The sequence below is a fragment of the Salvelinus alpinus genome, chromosome 4, assembly GCF_045679555.1.
Source record: "Salvelinus alpinus chromosome 4, SLU_Salpinus.1, whole genome shotgun sequence".
NCBI lineage: Eukaryota > Metazoa > Chordata > Actinopteri > Salmoniformes > Salmonidae > Salvelinus > Salvelinus alpinus.
Window position 1 is genome coordinate 78221166 of NC_092089.1, and position 19861 is coordinate 78241026.

General features: G+C 42.8%; 1 protein-coding gene across 2 annotated transcripts in view; it reads right to left on the bottom strand.

Moving 5' to 3' along the window:
- Positions 1–730: 730 nt before the first annotated feature.
- LOC139574489 (short transient receptor potential channel 3-like) overlaps positions 731–19861 on the bottom strand; it is a 47238-nt gene continuing 28107 nt past the window's right edge. For both annotated transcript variants that reach the window (XM_071399131.1, XM_071399130.1), the window contains 8 exons: positions 19552–19768; positions 17356–17589; positions 14112–14376; positions 12753–12948; positions 11610–11819; positions 6330–6413; positions 6154–6229; positions 731–5825 (listed from right to left, as the gene is read on the bottom strand). In XM_071399131.1, coding sequence (XP_071255232.1) covers positions 5677–5825; positions 6154–6229; positions 6330–6413; positions 11610–11819; positions 12753–12948; positions 14112–14376; positions 17356–17589; positions 19552–19768 — 1431 coding nt within the window. In that variant the 3' untranslated portion in view covers positions 731–5676. The remainder of the gene's footprint in view (positions 5826–6153; positions 6230–6329; positions 6414–11609; positions 11820–12752; positions 12949–14111; positions 14377–17355; positions 17590–19551; positions 19769–19861) is intronic.

Below are 19861 nucleotides of genomic sequence, written 5' to 3' on the forward strand. Positions count from 1 at the left end.
ATATCATGCTTGTAAAGAAATGATAGTGTTCAAAAACAATTTAATACATAGCTTTTTATAAGTAATGTTTTATAGTTGCATTTAACTGCTGAAAATGCTGTTATCGGGGTCACGTTCTAGGTGACGTCAGAGGTCAGCATGTGGGAGAAGTGGGCGCTCAGGATGAGGACGAGTTTCCCACTAGTAATTACCAATTGGAGGGCCGTTCAACTGGATTTTTCCCAGTCTTATGTGGTAATATCCTACTTCTCAATTTCTGAGAAATGCTGCGTATGTCAGAAATCCTAATCTTCTATAGCGCACTACTGCCCTCTAGCTGAGAAAAACCAGCTGCTACTGGATCTGACTGGTTGCCAGGAACATACCGTATGTAAAGTAAGTGTCTTTACTTTCCCCCTCATAGTGATGCTGTACTACCAGGTATATACTCTATATAATGGCTTTGCTGCCTGATATCTTAGTATTACATTTACTCATGACAAAACATGATCGTAATACATGTATTATGTTGGATTTATATTACACAATGTTTATTTTCTCATAATAACTTGCATTATGTGCCCAAAGAGGAGGAGAGTGTATTTTCACTCCTAAGGTTGTCCTTTTATATAGTGCTAATGTTCCCGAGAATCTCTGGAGTACTTGTCTGGTCCCAAATCTGGGGTTTTACCTTGGTCTTACATTTACTCAAAACATGATTGTTATACAACAAAATCAATCCAACTCTGCATTTTTCCAAAGGCATTTTATATAGAAAACAGGTTAAAAATATGCATCACCATATAGTTTCTAGATCATCTCATTGTACAATTATGTAATTATAGCCATCAAAATAAAATCATATATATGGGTATATGAAAATACATAGCTTAAATGTGAAGAATATCCTACTGTAACAAAAAATTTGATGTAAGCTTGTCCCCAAGAAATAGTTGGTACATCTATCCAAAATTAGTGGAGAGGTCTCTGATAATATTACATATTGTGTTATGAGATATATTGTATGAGGTTTTCCATTGCTTATCTCAAGCCTTTTTTATAACAGCAGCTATCGATTTTCATATGTTTACAAACATTCGCTTTCAACTATTTCTGTTCTACTCAAAAATAAAATCATTAAAAAGAGAAAATTCCACCATGAATGAAATGTTACAGTTATTGAGCTAGAATAAACTTTATTTACAGTGTCTAAGAACATCCTATGGAAAGACTTCCTATGAAATACAATATATAATCAAATGCATGTTTCTGTTCCCTAGTATAATTACAATATAGATATCAGACGAAAGGAATGGTATATCCTGCATAGATCATTAAGGAAATCTAAAGCTGTTTATTATACCAATAAATGCTTAAGTGTAAACCAAATCTGGTCCCGAAGAGGCAATTTTCCACTTTCTATCCACAATTTCACATCAGGGCTACACAGAGAAAATAGGTTTACCCACACAAGCACCTCTATCAATGAGTTGGCAATGTATTGGACATAGCCTTGTATGGTGCATTTGGCATAAATGCAGTATGAGTCACTTAAAAGGAATGATGAGAACCACAAAAGTATGTGTTATATCATAGAATATAAGAATGTGTTATATAGAATTCATCACATTTGACCTGAGAGGAATGCTTAACCAAGTCCCATCTAGGATGGAATGACAACTGCTGTATATCATAACTCTTTGATAACGTTACATGATCTTTGATAATGTCAGATGGCTATTACATGATCTTTGATAATGTTAGATTTACTTAGTTCTTAACGATCTATTACAAATGCTTACATTGAGTTCAGGTACATTGTTGTACTTTTTTGAAAGGGTATGCTCTCATTACACACCTAAAACAGTACCTAGTAGGGATAGTATGCAATGACAACACTGTGGTTGTTGCCATAAGCATTTCTGAATCTTAATGTACAGCTTATGAAAGTGTTGCAGGCTTTATGTTATGTCCAATGCCTCCATCTTGGCACTCCCCCACCATTGTAACAAATATTTTGAAGGTATAGAAATGTATTTATTAATGTCTACATTTGTTTTTGCCACGTTTATTCTTAATGCATGCTTTCAAATTATATGTGAGCTAAAAAATAAATATACAAATAAAAATATATTTTTTTAAAGTTTTAAATATTACTGTCCCCACTACAACAAAACAAGACTTAAATACATGTAATTTTGTCCTTGAAACACTTATTTGAAATACTGTAGCATTCCATTCATTCCTATGGAGGACTGCTTCTACTGGGGAGTACCAATATGACTGAACGGTGGCTTCAAAGTCTCTTATCAGCAATCCAGAGTTTATATACTGTGTATTCGGAAAGTTTTCAGATCTCGACTTTTTCCTCATTTTGTTACGTTACAGCCTTATTCTAAAATGGATGAAACAGTTCCCCTCATCAATCTACACACAATAATGACAAAGCAAAAACATGTTTTTAGAAATCTGAGCAAAAAAAATGAAATATAACATTTACATAAGTATTCAGACCCTTTGTTGAAGCACCTTTGGCAGTGATTACAGCCTCATGTCTTGTTTGGTACGACGCTACAAGCTTGGCACACCTATATTTGGGGAGTTTCTCCCATTATCCTCTGGAGATCATCTCAAGCTCTGTCAGGTTGGATGGGGCGCGTCGCTGAACAGCCGTTTTCAGGTCTCTCGAGATGTTCGATCGGGTTCAAGTTCCGGCTCTGGCTGGGCCACTCAAGAACATTCAGAGACCTGTCCTGAAGCCACTCCTGCGTTGTTTTGGCTGTGTGCTTAGGGTCATTGTCATTGTCTGAGATCCTGAGCACTCTGGAGCAGGTTTTCATCAAGGATCTCTCTGTACTTTGCTCCATTCATCTTTCCTTCGATCCTGACTAGTCTCCCAGTCCCTGCTGCTGAAAAACATCCCCACAGCATGATGCTGCCACCACCATGCTTCACCATAGGGATGGTGCCAGGTTTCCTCCAGACGTGACACTTGGCAGTCAGGCCAAAGTGCTCAATCTTGGTTTCATCAGGCCAGAGAATCTTGTTTCTCATGGTCTGAGTCTTTAGGTGCCTTTTGGCAAACACCAAGCAGGCTGTCAGGTGCCTTTTACTGAGGAGTGGATTCCGTCTGGCCACTCTACCATTAAGGCCTGATTGGTGGAGTGCTGCAGAAATGGTTGTCCTTCTAGAAGGTTCTCCCATCTCCACAGAGGAACCCATCGAGTTCTTGGTCATGCCCTTCTCCCCCGATTGCTCAGTTTGGCCCGGGAGCCAGCTCTAGGAAGCGCCCTAGTGGTTCCAAACTTATTTACAGACTATTCCTTCGACCTTCAACCTTTTTGCTCTGACATGCACTGTCAACTGTGGGACCTTATATAGACAGGTGTGTGCCTTTCCAGATCATGACCAATCAATTGAATTTACCACAGGTGGACTCCAATCAAGTTGTAGAAACATACCATGAATGCTCAATGGAAACAGGATGCACCTGAGCTCAATGTCGAGTCTCATAGCAAAGGGTGTGAATACTTACAGTACCAGTCAAAAGTTTGGACACACCTACTTATTCCAGCATTTTTCTTTTGTTACTATTTTCTACATTGTAGAATTATGGTGAAGACATCAAAACTATCAAATAACACATATGCAATCATGTAGGTACCAAAAAATTGTTGACAGCTTTTATTTTGTTGACAATATTTTATATTTGAGATTCTTCAAAAGTAGCCACCCTTTGCCTTGATGACATCTTTGCACACTCTTGGCATTCTCTCAACCAGCTTCATGATGTAGTCACCTGGAATGCATTTCAATTAACAGATGTACCTTGTAAAAAGTTAATTTGTGGAAATTCTTTCTTAATGCATTTGAGCCAATCAGTTGTGTTGTGAAAAGATAGGGGTGGTATACAGAAGATAGCCCTATTTGGTAAAAGACCAAGTCCTTAGCAAGAACAGCTCAAATAAGCAAAGAGAAATGGCAGTCCATCATTACTTTAAGACATGAAGGTAAGTTAATGCGGAAACTTTAAAGAACTTTGAAAGTTCAAGTGCAGTCGCAAAAACCATCAAGCACTATGATGAAACTGGCTCTCACGAGGACCGCCAGGAAACGAAGACCCGGAGTTACCTCTGCTGCAGAGGACAAATTAATTAGAGTTAACTGCACCTCCGATTGCAGCCCAAATAAATGCTTCAGAGTTCAAGTAACAGACACATCTCAACAACTGGTTTGCGCTTAGTGGGACTATCATTTGTTTTTCAACAGGACAATGGCCCAACACACCTCCAGAATGTGTAAGGGCTATTTGACCAAGAAGGAGCGTGATGGAGTCCTGCATCAGATGACCTGGCCTCCACATTCACCCAACCTCAACCCATTAGAGATGGTTTGGGATGAGTTAAACTGCAGGGTGAAGGAAAAGCAGACAAGTGCTCAGCATATGGGAACTCCTTCAAGACTGTTGGAAAAGCATTCCAGGTGAAGCTGGTTGAGAGAATGCCAAGTGTACTTTGAAGAATCTCAAATATAAAATATTGTTTACAACATGATTCCATATGTGTTATTTCATAGTTTTGATGTCTTCACTATTGTTCTACAATGTAGAACATAGTCAAAATGAAGAAAAACCCTTGAATGAGCAAGTTTGTCCATACTTTTAACTGGTACTGTATGTAAAAATAAATATATATTTTATATGTATAGTTTTTTTGCAAAAATCAAAAAACCTGTTTTTACTTTGTCATTATGTGGTATTGTTTGTAGATTGACGGGTTTTGTCAAACGATTTCAGCAATTTTAGAATAAGGCTGTAACGTAAGAAAATTTGGAAAAAGTCAAGGGGTCTGAATACTTTACAAATGTCCTGTAGATCATTGGTTATCCCCCTGTACTGTTTACTGTATTCTGATGTACACTCTCCAGGACCACGGCTGGACACAACTTTAAAACACGCAATGTAAGAACCCCAAAATAGCACTAGAGCAACAAGAACAGTGTTTACGTAGAAAATAAAAGGTGCTTTGCAACTAGGTGGATTTCAAGAACAAACATAATAATGACATTAATCAATGACTGATTATCTTATGAGAGAATTTGAGGAAATATTGTCAAATAATCCTACTGTTTGGTTATAAATCTATAACGAGAGAAAGAAACATGAAACCAGTACTAAACAACCATTGTCTAAAGTATGTCTTATGAAAGAGATTATGCCACCATTTTTTTGACTTAAAAGATGTTAATAAGTAATGATATATAAATATTTATAACAGTAACACCATTTTTGTCTTAATGTAAAATAGTGGCTCTGGGGTAAAGTTTCATTTGGGTACAGATCTAGGATGAGCTTCCCTTCTCGCAATCCTAATCTTAACCATTAGTGGGGAAATGCTTAATCAGTCTAAGGGCAACTTCTCCGTACACCAAAATAGTGAGGCAACAATATTTTTTGCTGTTGCCTTTACTTGTGCTGTTCTTGTCTGTTAACCAACAGGTTTGCATGAAGTTAGTTTTAAGGGCTTGTAAGTAAGCATTTCACTGTAAGGTTGTATTCGGCGCATGTGACAAATACACTTTGATTTGATTTGCAAAGAGAAGACTTTTACAAAACAACCTGGCCAGGGGGTGCTGTGGAGTATGTGGAGAAATGCTGGGACGTTGGCTGCTTGGTTGTACTGTGAGGTGGCGGTGGGGTCACTCGTAGAAGCGTGTTGTAGGGCCTAGCTTCAGTTTCTCACTCAGTTTCTGGATAAGAAAGGACAGCTCCTCTGTAGCCCGAGACTTGTCTTCCAGGAGTTCGTACCGTAAACTGGAGATGTCCTGCTTGATTTCTTTCAGCTCACCTGCAAAGTAATATGTAGAGAAATAATGTAATTTCTGTTCAAGTGGTTTGTATTGAAGAATTCAGTTTAAGTGTTCTCAAATGCAATATTCACTGCATGACAATGTTGAACTGATCTACTCTCCATAATCTTTTTAAGTGCACAATACAGTTAGCACGGTTTATTTGGCTTCAAACGCCAATGAGAACCCTGTGGAATTTGACCAGTATGCAGACCTCTTCCTACCCCTGAGAATGGTTTATTATTGGCATTGTGTAACACTGCAACAGATTCTCAAAGACAATTTCAGATGAGGTACTTCAGAGTAAAAGTTAAGATGCAAGATTACCTTCATTGACCTCGTCATTTTCTTTGTCCACTTGTGCTTTCAACACGTAGCGTTTTATGAGTCTTTTCATGATTTGCTGCAACAAGAAAGGAAAATGTCAAATGTAGGCCTATATGCTATTATGTTAATGTGACATTTTGGTTAAACATGATATTTTAGACTGACGGAGAGGTCACCTGATAGCGAGTGGGTTGGTTCAGGATGCTGTTAAAACTGTGGGACTCTGCAATGCGCAGGTTGGACTGGGTGAAGAGATTGAGCTGCAAACACAGACATGCACAAACACATTTGGATATTTTATCTGCATACTCAATCAACCGTTATGAAAATAATGACCAATGATTAACGTGAGTCTTTTTGTTTGATCAACTTTATATTTAGTTTTGTCAATTTTATTTTTCAGATGGGGGGTTAGAGGTACAAAAACAATAAAATAAATGCATATAAAGAACCCCGACCCATTCAAACCATTCCCCACTCAAACCCCATCCACCCGCCTGCAACCTCACTAGCTTTCTAGCCAGCCACCCAGATACCTAGGTGCGGGCAGCCAGATAACTAGGTCCAATATATTTGTCAAGGCCTCAATTGTTCCTTGACTAGCACCATTCATTCTCGCTGTTGATAAATCTACTGCTATAACTTATAATAGTAACTGTATCCACTGATTAAATGAGAGAGAGTGAGGTTGCCATCTTAGAGTTTACATTTTTATTGCAGCAGTACCCGCAAAACACCAGTCTCAACGTCAACAGTGAAGAGGCGACTCTGGGATGCGGAACTTCTAGGCAGAGTTCCTCTGTCCAGTGTCTGTGTTCTTTTGCCCATCTTTATATTTTTATAGGCCAGTCTGAGATATGGCTTTTTCTTTGCAACTCTGCCTAGAAGGCCAGCATCCCGGAGTCACCTCCTCACTGTTGACGTTGAGACTGTTTTGGGGGTGCTATTGATTGAAGCTGCCAGTTGAGGACTTGTGAGGCGTCTGTCTCAAACTAGACACTCATGTACTTGTCCTTTTGCTCAGTTATGCAACGGGGCCTCCCACTCCTCTTTCTATTCTGGTTAGAGCCAGTTTGCGCTGTTCTGTGAAGGAAGTAGTACACAGCTTTGTATGAGATCTTCAGTTTCTAGGCAATTTCTCGCATGGAATAGCCTTCATTTCTCAGAAAAATAAGACTGACGAGTTTGAGAAGAAAGTACTTTGTTTCTGGCCATTTTGAGCCTGTAATCGAACCAACAAATGCTGATGCTCCAGATACTCAACTAGTCTAAAGAAGGCCAGTTTTATTGCTTCTTTAAATCAGAACAGTTTTCAGCTGTGCTATCATTGCAAAAGGGTTTTCTAATGATCAATTAGCCTTTTAAATGATAAACTTGGATTAGCTAACACAACGTGCCATTGGAACACAGGAGTGATGGTTGCTGATAATGGGCCTCTGTACGCCTATAGATATTCCATAAAAAATCTGCCGTTTCCAGCTACAATAGCCATTTATAACTTTAACATTGTCTACACTGTATTTCGGATCAATTGTATGTTATTTTAATGGACAATTTTTTTTATTTTCTTTTAAAAACATGTATGTTGTGGTAAAGTTATTTTAAAAAATCTAACACAGCGGTTGCATTAAGAACCAGTGTATCTTTAATTTGCCATACAACAAGTATTTTTATGTAAAGTTTATGATGAGTTCTTTGGTCAGATTAGGTGAGTGTCCAAAATATCTCCGGACATTCTGGGGAAATGTTGCTACATATTCACAATGTATAACCACGATTTGCAGCTCTAAATATGCACATTTTCGAACAAAACATAAATGTATTGTATAACATGATGTTATAAGACTGTCATCTGATGAAGTTGTCCAAAGGTTAGTGATTAATTTTATATCTATTGTGTTCTATATTGTGTTTTCACTGTAAAACACTTAAATCGGAAATATTGGCTGGATTCACAAGATGTTTATCTTTCATTTGCTGTACACCATGTATTTTTCATAAATGTTTTATGATGAGTATTTATGCATTTCACGTTGCTCTCTGTAATTATTCTGGCTGCTTTGGTGCTATTTTTGATGGTGGCTGCAATGTAAAACTATGATTTATACCTCAAATATGCACATTTTCAAACAAAACATAAATGTATTGTATAACGTGTTATAAGACTGTCATCTGAAGTTGTTTCTTGGTTAGTGACTAATTTTATCTCTATTTTGTCGGTTTTGTGAAAGCTACCTATGCGGTGGAAACATGGTGAAAATATGCGGTTGTGTGTTTGGCTATTGTGGTTAGCTAATAGAAATACATATTGTGTTTTCGCTGTAAAACATTAAAAAAATCGGAAATGATGGCTGGATTCACAAGATGTTTATCTTTCATTTGCTGTATTGGACTTGTGATTTCATGAAAATTATATTATATGATATCCCTGTCCCATTAGGCTAAGCTATGCTAGTCAGCTTTTTTGATGAGGAGGATCCCGGATCCGGGAGGGTGATGAAGTAGTTAAACAACGAACAAAACAATAAACCGACAGAAAACGTAACAGTCCCGTATAGTGAACACAAACACAGGAACAGGAACAATCACCCACAACCCACAATGACAAAACAGGCTACCTAAATATGGCTCCCAATCAGAGACAACGACTAACACCTGCCTCTGATTGAGAACCATATCAGGCCAAACACATAGAAACAGACAAACTAGACATACAACATAGAATGCCCACTCATATCACACCCTGACCAAACAAAACATACAACGCAAACTAGGGTCAGGGCGTGACAGTAACCCCCCCCCCCCCCCAAGGTGCGGACTCCGGCCGCAAAACCTAAACCTAAAACCTAGGGGAGGGTCTGGGTGGGCATCTGTCCGTGGTGGAGGACGTGGACCCCACTCCACCATAGTCATTACCCGCTTCAGTGGCCTCTTAATCTGACCCCTCAGTTTCATTGGGTTACGGTTATGACCTGGCTGCCAGTTCCATTTCCAAGGCCTGAGTGCTGGTCTTGCAAACAAGCACAACAAACAATTGGGGAGGAAAACTAGACATTTTGGACTGGGAACCCTAATAAAGGGCCCCACTGGACTGAGGAGCGCCTCTGGACTGAAGGGCGGCTCAGGCGCCTCTGGACTGAAGGGCGGCTCAGGCGCCTCTGGACTGAAGGGCGGCTCAGGCGCCTCTGGACTGAAGGGCGGCTCAGGCGCCTCCGGACTGAAGGGCGGCTCAGGACAGACGGGCGGCTCAGGACAGACGGGCGGCTCAGGACAGATGGGCGGCTCAGGCAGCGCTAGACAGGAGGGCGGCTCAGGCCTGCCGAGGTGCACTGTAGGCCTGGTGCGTGGTGCCGGAACTGGTGGTACCGGGCTGGGAACACGCACCTCAGGGTGAGTGCGGGGAGGAGGAACAGGGCATACTGGACCCTGGAGGCCCACTGTAGGTCTCGTGCGTGGTGCTGGAACTGGAGGCCTGGTGCGTGGAGGCACCAGATAGACCGGACCGTGGAGGCGCACTGCAGGTCTCGAGCACCGAGCCTGCCCAACCCTACCTGGCTGAATGCTCCCCGTAGCTATGCCAGTGCGGCGAGGTGGAATAGGCCGCACTGGGCTGTGCTGGCGAACCGGGGACACCATGCGTAGGGCTGGTGCCATGTACCCCGGCCCGAGGAGACGCACTGGAGACCAGATGCGTAGAGCCGGCTTCATGGCACCTGGCTCGATGCCCACTCTAGCCCAGCCGATACGAGGCGCTGCTATGTACCGCACCGGGCTATGCACACGTACTGGAGACACCATGCGCATCTCCGCATAACACGGTGCCTGCCCGGACCCTCTCTCTCCACGGTAAGCAAGGGAAGTTGGCTCAGGTCTCCTACCTGACTTAGCCACACACCCCGTGTGCCCCTCCCAAGAAATTGTTGGGGCTGCCTCTCTGGCTTCCAGCCGCGCTTTCGTGCTGCTTTCTCATACCACCGCCTCTCAGCTTTAGCTGCCTCCAGCTCTTCACGAGGGCGGCGATATTCTCCAGCCTGTGCCCAGGGTCCCTTGCCATCCAGAATCTCCTCCCCGGTCCAGGAGTCCTGCGATTTCGGCCGCTGCTGCTGCCCGTTACCACGCTGCTTGGTCCTTTGGTGGTGGGTGATTCTGTAACGCTCGTCTTCCTCCTCTTCTGAGGAGGAATAGTAGGAAGGATCGGAGGACCAATGCGCAGCGTGGTGAGTATTCATTTTAATAAGAATACTTAAACAACGAACAAAACAATAAACCGACAAACGAACGAAAACGTAACAGTCCCGTATAGTAAACACAGGAACAATCACCCATAACCCACAATGACAAAACAGGCTACCTAAATATGGCTCCCAATCAGAGACAACGACTAACACCTGCCTCTGATTGAGAACCATATCAGGCCAAACACATAGAAACAGACAAACTAGACATACAACATAGAATGCCCACTCATATTACACCCTGACCAAACAAAACATAGAAACATACAACGCAAACTATGGTCAGGGCGTGACAGTGACATCACAGCAGCAACATGTGTGACCTGTTGTCACAAGATAAGGGCAACCAGTGAAGAACAAACACCATTGTAAATACAACCCATATTTATGTTTATTTATTTTCCCTTTTGTACTTTAATTATTTGCACACCCTTACAACACAGTATACAGTATAGCTATAATACGACATTTGAAATGTCTCTTCCTTTTTTACCTTTGAGTGTAATGTTTACTGTTCATTTTTAAAATTGTTTATTTCACTTTCATTTATGATCTATTTCACGTGCTTTGGCAATGTAAATATGTTTCCAGGCCAATAGAGCCCATTGAATTGAGAGCTTGAGAAAGAGAGAGACCCCAGCCACATATGAATCTTGATACTATTATTGTGTGCCATGGGGGGCCTGCTGATTGAACAGATGATATCCTCCAAGGATTATATTAGAGACAGGCATCAAACCTAAAAGGGGATTTCAACACTCCATACATATAAATTGGATGTTATTATCTTTTATGTAGGGCTTGAATAATATTCCATGTTCTCTTACTAGACTAGTACTCCAGACTCCAATGCATACAAGAGCCTTCTCTTTAGGTGGATAGCGTTCATATTTATTTGCAATTTAAATATGGCGAGCCACAGGCATAATGCAAAAGCCATTGATCCTCTCCAGGGTCATTAAGAGGTGAGTGCAAATGATGACCATCCAGAGTCAGTACTGAGAAATCATGCAAGAATATACATTACATAATGTACAAATCATAACCCCCATAAACAGAGATCTCCGCATAAAATGTTGTGTCCAGCTGGAGCGAACTTGTGTATTTTTATAATCAAAACAATGCAGAGAGAGAGAGATGAATGAATGGACAAATGAATCAATAGATGATTTGATGAATGAATGAATCCATCCACCCATAAATACACCTATCTATCCATACCCTGGACTTCGAACTGTCCATTCCCAGCTCTACGTCCTTCTTCAGGCTTCGTCGTCGGCAATGCAGCATGCCAACTATCCACCTGATGAGGTGGTAGAAGGACTTGGGAGTTGGAACGATGCTGAAGGGAGGAGGCAGCGTCTTGCCGTTGTCAAAGTAGGACAGCCACAGTTTGGAGCGCGCAAACTTCCACTCCACATCCGCGTCATCCTGAGAGATAAGTAGAGTTATTTCATTCTCTGAGTAAACACCCCCTGGAAGTCGAGAGATTGACATAGTGAGACTAGCTCAGTAATTGTTACAAACACCATTATCCGAAACCTGTTTGAACTAATGATAACCTGTTCACTTCTGTCTCGCTCATGGGATGTTATGAATTTATTGTAATGTTTTTAAAATTGTATAACTGCCTTAATTTTGCCGGAGGCCAGAAAGAGTAGCTGCTGGCTGGGGATCCATAATAAATACAAATCCAAATACTTCATTTGCTGTTGGCCTAATCTATGAGAGACAACACTATTAGCCTAATACTGCCATCAAAAAGTAACAAGCTATTGTTGTCTCTGATAGGAAATTACAGCAGAGGCCTCATGTCACTTCTTGTATCTTGTGTTGCGGATTACCAAAGGAAATTCCCACAATACATAACATGGATCATCCCCAAATAATTGATTAAAGCAATAATACATGAGGGGGTGTGATTCATTGTGGCTTTAGCACGGCTGTACTGCGGTCATATGAGGCAAGTAGGAAATAGCAAAAAATATTCCCATAACACATAACAAGGATAATCTTGAAATGATTGATTTCAGAGCTATTCATAGCAGAGCCCCTGATGTTTCACAATTAGAGACAGCAGAGCATAGTTGCTTAGGGCATACTGTGCTACATACAGCATTATATAAAAACCACAGCAACAACAAACAGATTACCCCAAAATACACTATCCCTATAATTATAACCAAATGAAATGGCGGGGTGTACAGATGCCACTGATTCCTCCCCAGGGTGAAGTTTTCCCCTGGGTATAGATCTGGGATCTGCTTCCCGTTCCCCAATCCTAACCATTATTGGGGGAAATGGTAAACTGACCCAAGATCAGTGTCTAGGCTGGGGTAACTTCACCCCACACAAGTAACTCACCTCGATCTCTTGATAGGAGCTGTTGATCATGGCGATCAGCATGTTGAGCAACACCACCACCATGGTCACGTTGTAGATTCCGTAGAGCACGTAGCCAATGTTCTCAATGAACTTGTGGTTGTATTTGAGCACCACGGAGGACACCTCTGACAGCCCAAATATAGACCAGAACAGAGTCTTGAAGCTCTCCTCCACCCTGTGATGACAAGGAAGGAAGGGGATTGTCACAGGACAGGCTGATTAGGTGTAGCGGTTTCTAGTTTGTGGCTGTGCCCTAGTGAGACCACAAACTACATTTGGCTTAGGCCCAAAGTGACAGGCGATAACAGAGTGCTACTTTTAAAAAAGTGATGTGATTAAGAAGTCACTTCCTGTGTAGCCTAACTTCTAAGGGCAGACATGTAGCTATATGATGTATGAGGAATGAACCAAATATCTTAGCATGTCTTGCTTAATACTATCCTGGTATATAGTCTTCTGGTTGTCAAAGTGACTTTGAAGAAAATTAACAACAAGATTGAAGGATAGCTTCATGGGAATTGTTGCATTGAAATTATTATTTTTCTTTTCAGGTGATGTCACTGTATTTGATATTTTGTGTTATATGAATTCCACAGATGTCCTTGGTAAGGGCAAAAATGACCATTGGGACTCTTGGCAATGTTACATGAGTGTGTGTGTGTTCCATTTGTAAGTGTGTGATCCATTTATGCCATGCCAGCTTGGCTAATAAAATACAATATGGACACCGAGACAATTGAGGAAAACAATAAACCATAACAATGGAAAGGATTTCATTTTCTCACATTGGAAAGAGTAACCTTGGAGGGAATCCAGTCCAGTGTGAAATGAGTTCTTTTTTCTGAGCTGCCACAATTCCGTTTTGAGGCACTCTTAGAAAGGGAGACCAAGATGGGCCCTTTTCTACTTCATACTGCACTACACTGACTGAGTCGATTGACTGAATGAGCTGGCGCTTCTTGATTGGACTCAATAGAGGAAGAAAAGAGCTCTCAACATGAATGGAGAGCGCATTTGTCGATGTTTAAATGTTTTATGAAGGTTCATGGCAGTAGATAGGTTCTTACTTGATAAATGTGTATCAAACTTATTCTCTAGTCTCATATTTTAGGAGTGTATTCATTTCAGGGCCTTTGGGGACAAAACAGTAAGGTTGAATGTTTACAAAGCCTCCCTACTAACTGTGTACGAAGCAGTTCCTGTCACTGACTCCAGAGCTCATCAATTAACGTTCTCTTACACAAGTTGACCGAGACTGTCCCCATAAGTGTCTCCCCATACGTCTGTTCAAGTAAGTGTCCTCATAAAGTGTTCACAGTGTCTGCTATAATCACTCACGTGGTGAATGCCGGGTTGACCTTGGCACCCAAGTAGTAAGAATAGAGGATAAACATGCCAATCATGAACGCCAGGAAGACCATGATGAACAGGACCATGAACTTGAAGATGTCTTTGACAGTGCGGCCCAGGGAGATTTGGAGCGGTCCGAAGCTCTCGTTAGCCGGCAGGATGTAAGCGATGCGTGTGAAGCTCAGCACCACGGCGATGGCGTATAGTCCTTCTGAGATCAGCTGGGGGTCTGACGGCAGCCATTTGTCCCTCGCTACGTGGAGGAAGGGGTAACAGTCAGTTGTTTTCTTATCACTCATAGCAACTTGTACAATGTGTTTAATGCATGGCGCAATAGGATTGTTCGACACAATGGTTGGGTTAGACTTTGTCTTACAGACTCACTAGGTCGTTGCAGGCTTTGAAATAACACAGCAAATGGTAATTACATAATAATTCCCCTAAAATGTGTATTTTGTTTCTTTGGGATGCATCAACACAAGCACCAATAAATCTAATTTCTCAGTAAATATCAGGTCAAACTAAATGAAATAGGACTATAAAATAAAGCGCTTGTCACACCCTGATCTGTTTCACCTGTCTTGTGCTTGTCTCCACCCCCACCAGGTGTCTCCCATTTTCTCCCCTTGATCCCCTGTGTATTTATACCTGCGTTTTCTGTTTGTCTGTTGCCAGTTCGTCTTGTCAAGTTGTGCCAGCGTCTTTCTCCAGTTACGACCTGTTTTGCCTGTCCTGACCCTGCCAGCCGTCTACTTCTGCCAACTGCTACCAGGATTACAAACCCCTGCCTGTCCTCGACCTGCCTTTGCCTGCCCCTGAGACTTGAACCATCTGCCTCACGTTTCTGCATCTGGGTCTCATCCTGAGTCATGATAGTACAAACTGGCCATGACTGACCCACCAGACTCGGACCAGCTCTGCAACACTGTTTCCTCACAAGGAGTCACCATTGGAAGACACGAGGAGTTACTACATAACCTTATGGAAGGATTCCATAACGAAAACCTCCCAGACTCTCAGTAACCCCGCTCCCCGGGGTGCATCTCCCCTGCCTACCCTGGCTTCCCGAGAACCCCACTTACCTCCTCCAGAGCGCTACACTGGGGATGCTCCCTCATTTTCGAGCTGCAGCCCTCTTTGTTTCCGTCGGACCGTTCAAAGATAGCGTCTCTTATAACGCTGAGATAGCGTTTGCTTAAGTCTGGAGGATTTCGTGGCGGAAGTAAGGAAGGTGTTCGATTCTCTGTCAGGTAGAGAGGCGGCTTCGAAGCTACTTCAACTGTGTCAAGACTCCCGTAGTGTGGCAGACTACGCAGTAGCTGCCGAGAGCTGCCGAGAGTGCCTGGAACCCGGAATCCCTGTTCGACACGTTCCTTCATGGATTTTCAGAGGGAATTAAGGATGAGCTCGCAGCCCGGGAGCTGCCCTTGGACCTCGACAATCTCATAGCCTTGACCATAAGGACATTACATATCCACCTGTCCAGTAAAAAGCCCAGGCTCATCAGTAGGTATGAGTACGCCGGTGGGCCATACAGGGAGTCGCCCATCTCCTATTACTCATACTCCTCTCCATGCTATCCTGTTGTGGGGTGACCGGTCTAAATCTCTCCGGGTGCTCGTGGACTCTGGGGCCGACGAAAGCTTTATGGACACTACCCTGGTGTCGGAGCTGGGTATCTCCACACAACTTCTCTCCGTTCCCATGGACGCCAGAGCATTGGCAGTGTCACTCACAGTACGATTCCTATCAACCTTTGTCAGGGAATCACAGTGAGTCCATGCAGTTCCTGCTCATTGAATCTCCTCATGCACCCATGGTAGTGGGATTGTCATGGAAAGGGGGGAATAGTTTTTTTTTGGATAGGTTTTCCAAAGCCACCCATTTCATCCCCCTTTCCCAAGTTACCCTCAGCCAAGGAGACGGCCCAACTCATAGTACAGTACATCTTCCGAATTCATGGACTTCCCGTCAACATAGTCTCTGATCGTGGTCTTCGGTTCTCATCCTGATTCTGGAAAGCGATCAGCACCCTCATTGGGTCGTCGGCCAGCCTGTCCTCCGGGTTTCATCCTCAATCTAACGGCCATTCGGATTGTGCCAATCAGGACCTGGAGATGACTCTTTGGTGGCTGGTCTCGGCCAAACCCACCACCTGGAGCCAGCAATTAGTGTGGGTGGAGTACGCCCGGAACACCCTTCCCTGCTCGGCCACTGGTCTCTTGCCCTTCGAGTGCTCCATGGGTGATCAGCCCCCGCTCTTTCCTGAGCAAGAGGTCAACATACCCTCGGCCCAGATGTTCTTCTGCCGCTGTCCGCTTGCCTGGAATAGAGCCCGGTTCCCCGTACCCCGGCTCCCCGCTATCGTCTCGGGCAGAGGATATTGCTGTCTACACGGGATCTGCCTCTCCGGATTGAGTCCCGCAAACTTTCCCCGTTTCATCGGCCCTTTCCCAATCTCTAAAATCCTTGGCCCCTCTGTTGTTCGTCTTCTGTTGCCCTGCACCCCCCGTATCCATCCTACGTTTCATGTGTCCAAGATAAAACATGTGTCTCACTGTCCTTTGTCTTCTGTTTACGTGTTTTTTCCTCGTTCTGGTTTTTGTTCTAGTCTCCCCGGTTACGACCTGAGCCTGCCTGCCATCTACGTCTGCAGACTATTAACAGGATTACGAACCCCTGTCTGTCCTCAACCTGCCTTTTTCCTGCTCCTGTCTATTCAATAAATCTTTCAGACTTGCCTCATGTGTCTGCATATGGGTCTCATCTAGAGTCATGATAATGCTACTACTATTTGCATAGGCCGCTTATGCTCTCAATGTCAAATTAAAAACAGGCTTTTATGTGATTTTAAATGCCGCCCTTTTGTTGACCTTTTGTTTACCAGGTTGATAATGTTGCACTTAAAGTAATTCTGTACTGTACGTGTGTGTCACCATGCACCACTAGACAATTACAGCTTAGTATGAATGGTGATAGTCCTGCGTTAATTCTCAAATGATTCTTGAGATTAGTGTGCCTGCAGTGTTGCCTTAAGTATAATCATCGATAACACCTAACATTATAAAATCACAGTTTATATGTCTTGCAGGGCATGTGGTTAGGTATTATGAGTGTGTGGTGGTATTTGTAGATGTGTGGAAGATGCCTACTTGTCTTAACTGTATCATGGGTGTATTCATTCTGCATCCTGACATGAGGAACAAAATTGATACAGAAGCTCTTCTCTCACCGTAGGTGAAGTATTTGACCTCTGGGGGTAGGGTCACTAGGGAGAGATCGGTAGCGTGGATCTTTTCGTTGACGTACTGCTGGGCTCTGGTGGCCTGGAGGAAGGCGAAGAACCGGGCAGTGAAAGCGGCGATGAAGATTGAGAGCATGCCGAAGTCCAGAACGTTCCACAGCTGCTGGATGTACTCCCTTGGCCCCTCAGTCCACAGTTCCTTACACTCAGACCACATCATCCCTGTGGAAGGCAACAAAGATGTGGAATGTGTTCATTAGGCACCAAACAGATTAAAATGTTCTGAAACTGAGTGAAACATCCCTGCAGAGGAAACAGCAACAAGAGGACATGGGTTGTGTTTGTTAGTTACGAAACTAAAGGCAAAGAGGGACTTGTACAATAAGAAACACACATTTTTGTTTTCTGTCGCAAAACATTTTACTATGTCGTGCCATAATGAACATGACCATAGTGTCTTTGAATCGGCTGGCAATAGTGAAACTGAAGTGTGTTGATTCAGTAACCATCTAATGTCTACCTAATGAAACCACCTTCAGGGCCCGAAAATTGGTTAGTTTGTTTATTAAATCAACTGTCTGAATCTAGCTGTACCTTTGAAGCCATTTATTGAATCACTACAGATTAAAACCTCTAACATAGCTTTTAAAAATTAATTCAGAAGATGGAACATAGTTATAGTCTCTGCATCGATTCGTTAACTCAATCTGTCAAAGAGGGAGAGAAAAAAGATGAAATGTTCCCTCCTGAGACCATTGATCCTGCATTTAGATGATTGGTGAATGAAGGTCAGAGGACCTCTTGGGTCTTGTCAAAAGGCCGGTAGTGACTCATTATAATCGCTTCTTGGTTTCTGCCCTATCCGACCAAATGGGATGCATCTGCAATGGCGTCAAACTTGAACAGGCTCGATATGACGGTCGTGTTCATTAGGGCACGCAATGGAAACCAATTTTAAAACATTTGTAGCAGAAAACATTCCTCTCTCAGTTTATTTTGTTCCATTTGATTCCAGGGTTGGGTTCATTTGATGCCAAATGAACTCAACCCTGGAAACCTACCTATCCTGAGAACAGAATGGAGACTGCTGTGTAGAGGAGGGGAAGGAGAGGGTCCATTTGCAGATGTGTCACCGTAATTGGTATTTCAATCTTGCGGGAGCCGCAGCGGGACTGAAGACTGCTCCTCACTAAAATCTCATCTGATTTCCCCCTTCCCAGAGAGTTACCCTATTCTCTCTCTCTCACAAGTACGCACTGTCAACTGCTCGTTCAAGTTTAGGTTTAATGCTAAACATTAAGTAAAACTGACCAGTGAAGCTATGGAAATTTAACTTAAACCTTTCACTTTTCATTAAAAAAAACTAATTACTGTCTGTAACTCTACAATATACTGTACATCAGTGTTTTAAATGTGAAAAGCACAAAATAGTCTCCTGACTATTGTGCCATACAGCTGCTGTGTTTTAAATGCTGTGTTCTTCAGAGCACATTGAAAAGAGATTACTGTTCTAAATAGAGCACAATACACAAAACAAGATATGTTTCATTTCATGTGAATCTAACCAGGACAGTCCACTCAGTGACACTTGAATCTAACCAGGACAGTCCACTCAGTGACACTTAAATCTAACCAGGACAGTCCACTCAGTGACACTTGAATCTAACCAGGACAGTCCACTCAGTGACACTTGAATCTAACCAGGACAGTCCACTCAGTGACACTTGAATCTAACCAGGACAGTCCACTCAGTGACACTTGAATCTAACCAGGACAGTCCACTCAGTGACACTTGAATCTAACCAGGACAGTCCACTCAGTGACACTTGAATCTAACCAGGACAGTCCACTCAGTGACACTTGAATCTAACCAGGACAGTCCACTCAGTGACACTTGAATCTAACCAGGACAGTCCACTTAGTGACACTTGAATCTAACCAGGACAGTCCACTCAGTGACACTTGAATCTAACCAGGACAGTCCACTCAGTGACACTTGAATCTAACCAGGACAGTCCACTTAGTGACACTTGAATCTAACCAGGACAGTCCACTCAGTGACACTTGAATCTAAGCAGGACATGAAACATGACTCTGATGCATGTCCACACCTTTCCAAGCCCTTCTGGTGCCGTCAATCCTCCACAGTACCATAACATGTTAAACAAATAAATCCTCTCTCACCTGTGACCCAGACCATGATGAGGATCTCAGTCCAGCTGAATTCAGTGGTCTTGACCCGGTAGATCTGCATGGGGTGGTCAGTGACTGTCACGTTTGGCATGATGCTGATGCCCTCGAAGCGGTCCGATGCGTTGAACAACAGCAGGCACAGGAAGATGATGAAGGAGGCGGCATGGGCCACAAACTTCATAAAGGGGCTGCGCAAAGCATTGCCCAGCTACAGAAATAAGAAGGATCACATTTGCACCTCAGTCATTTAGCAGATGCTCTCATCCATAGTGACTTACAATCAGTGCATTCAACTTAGGTA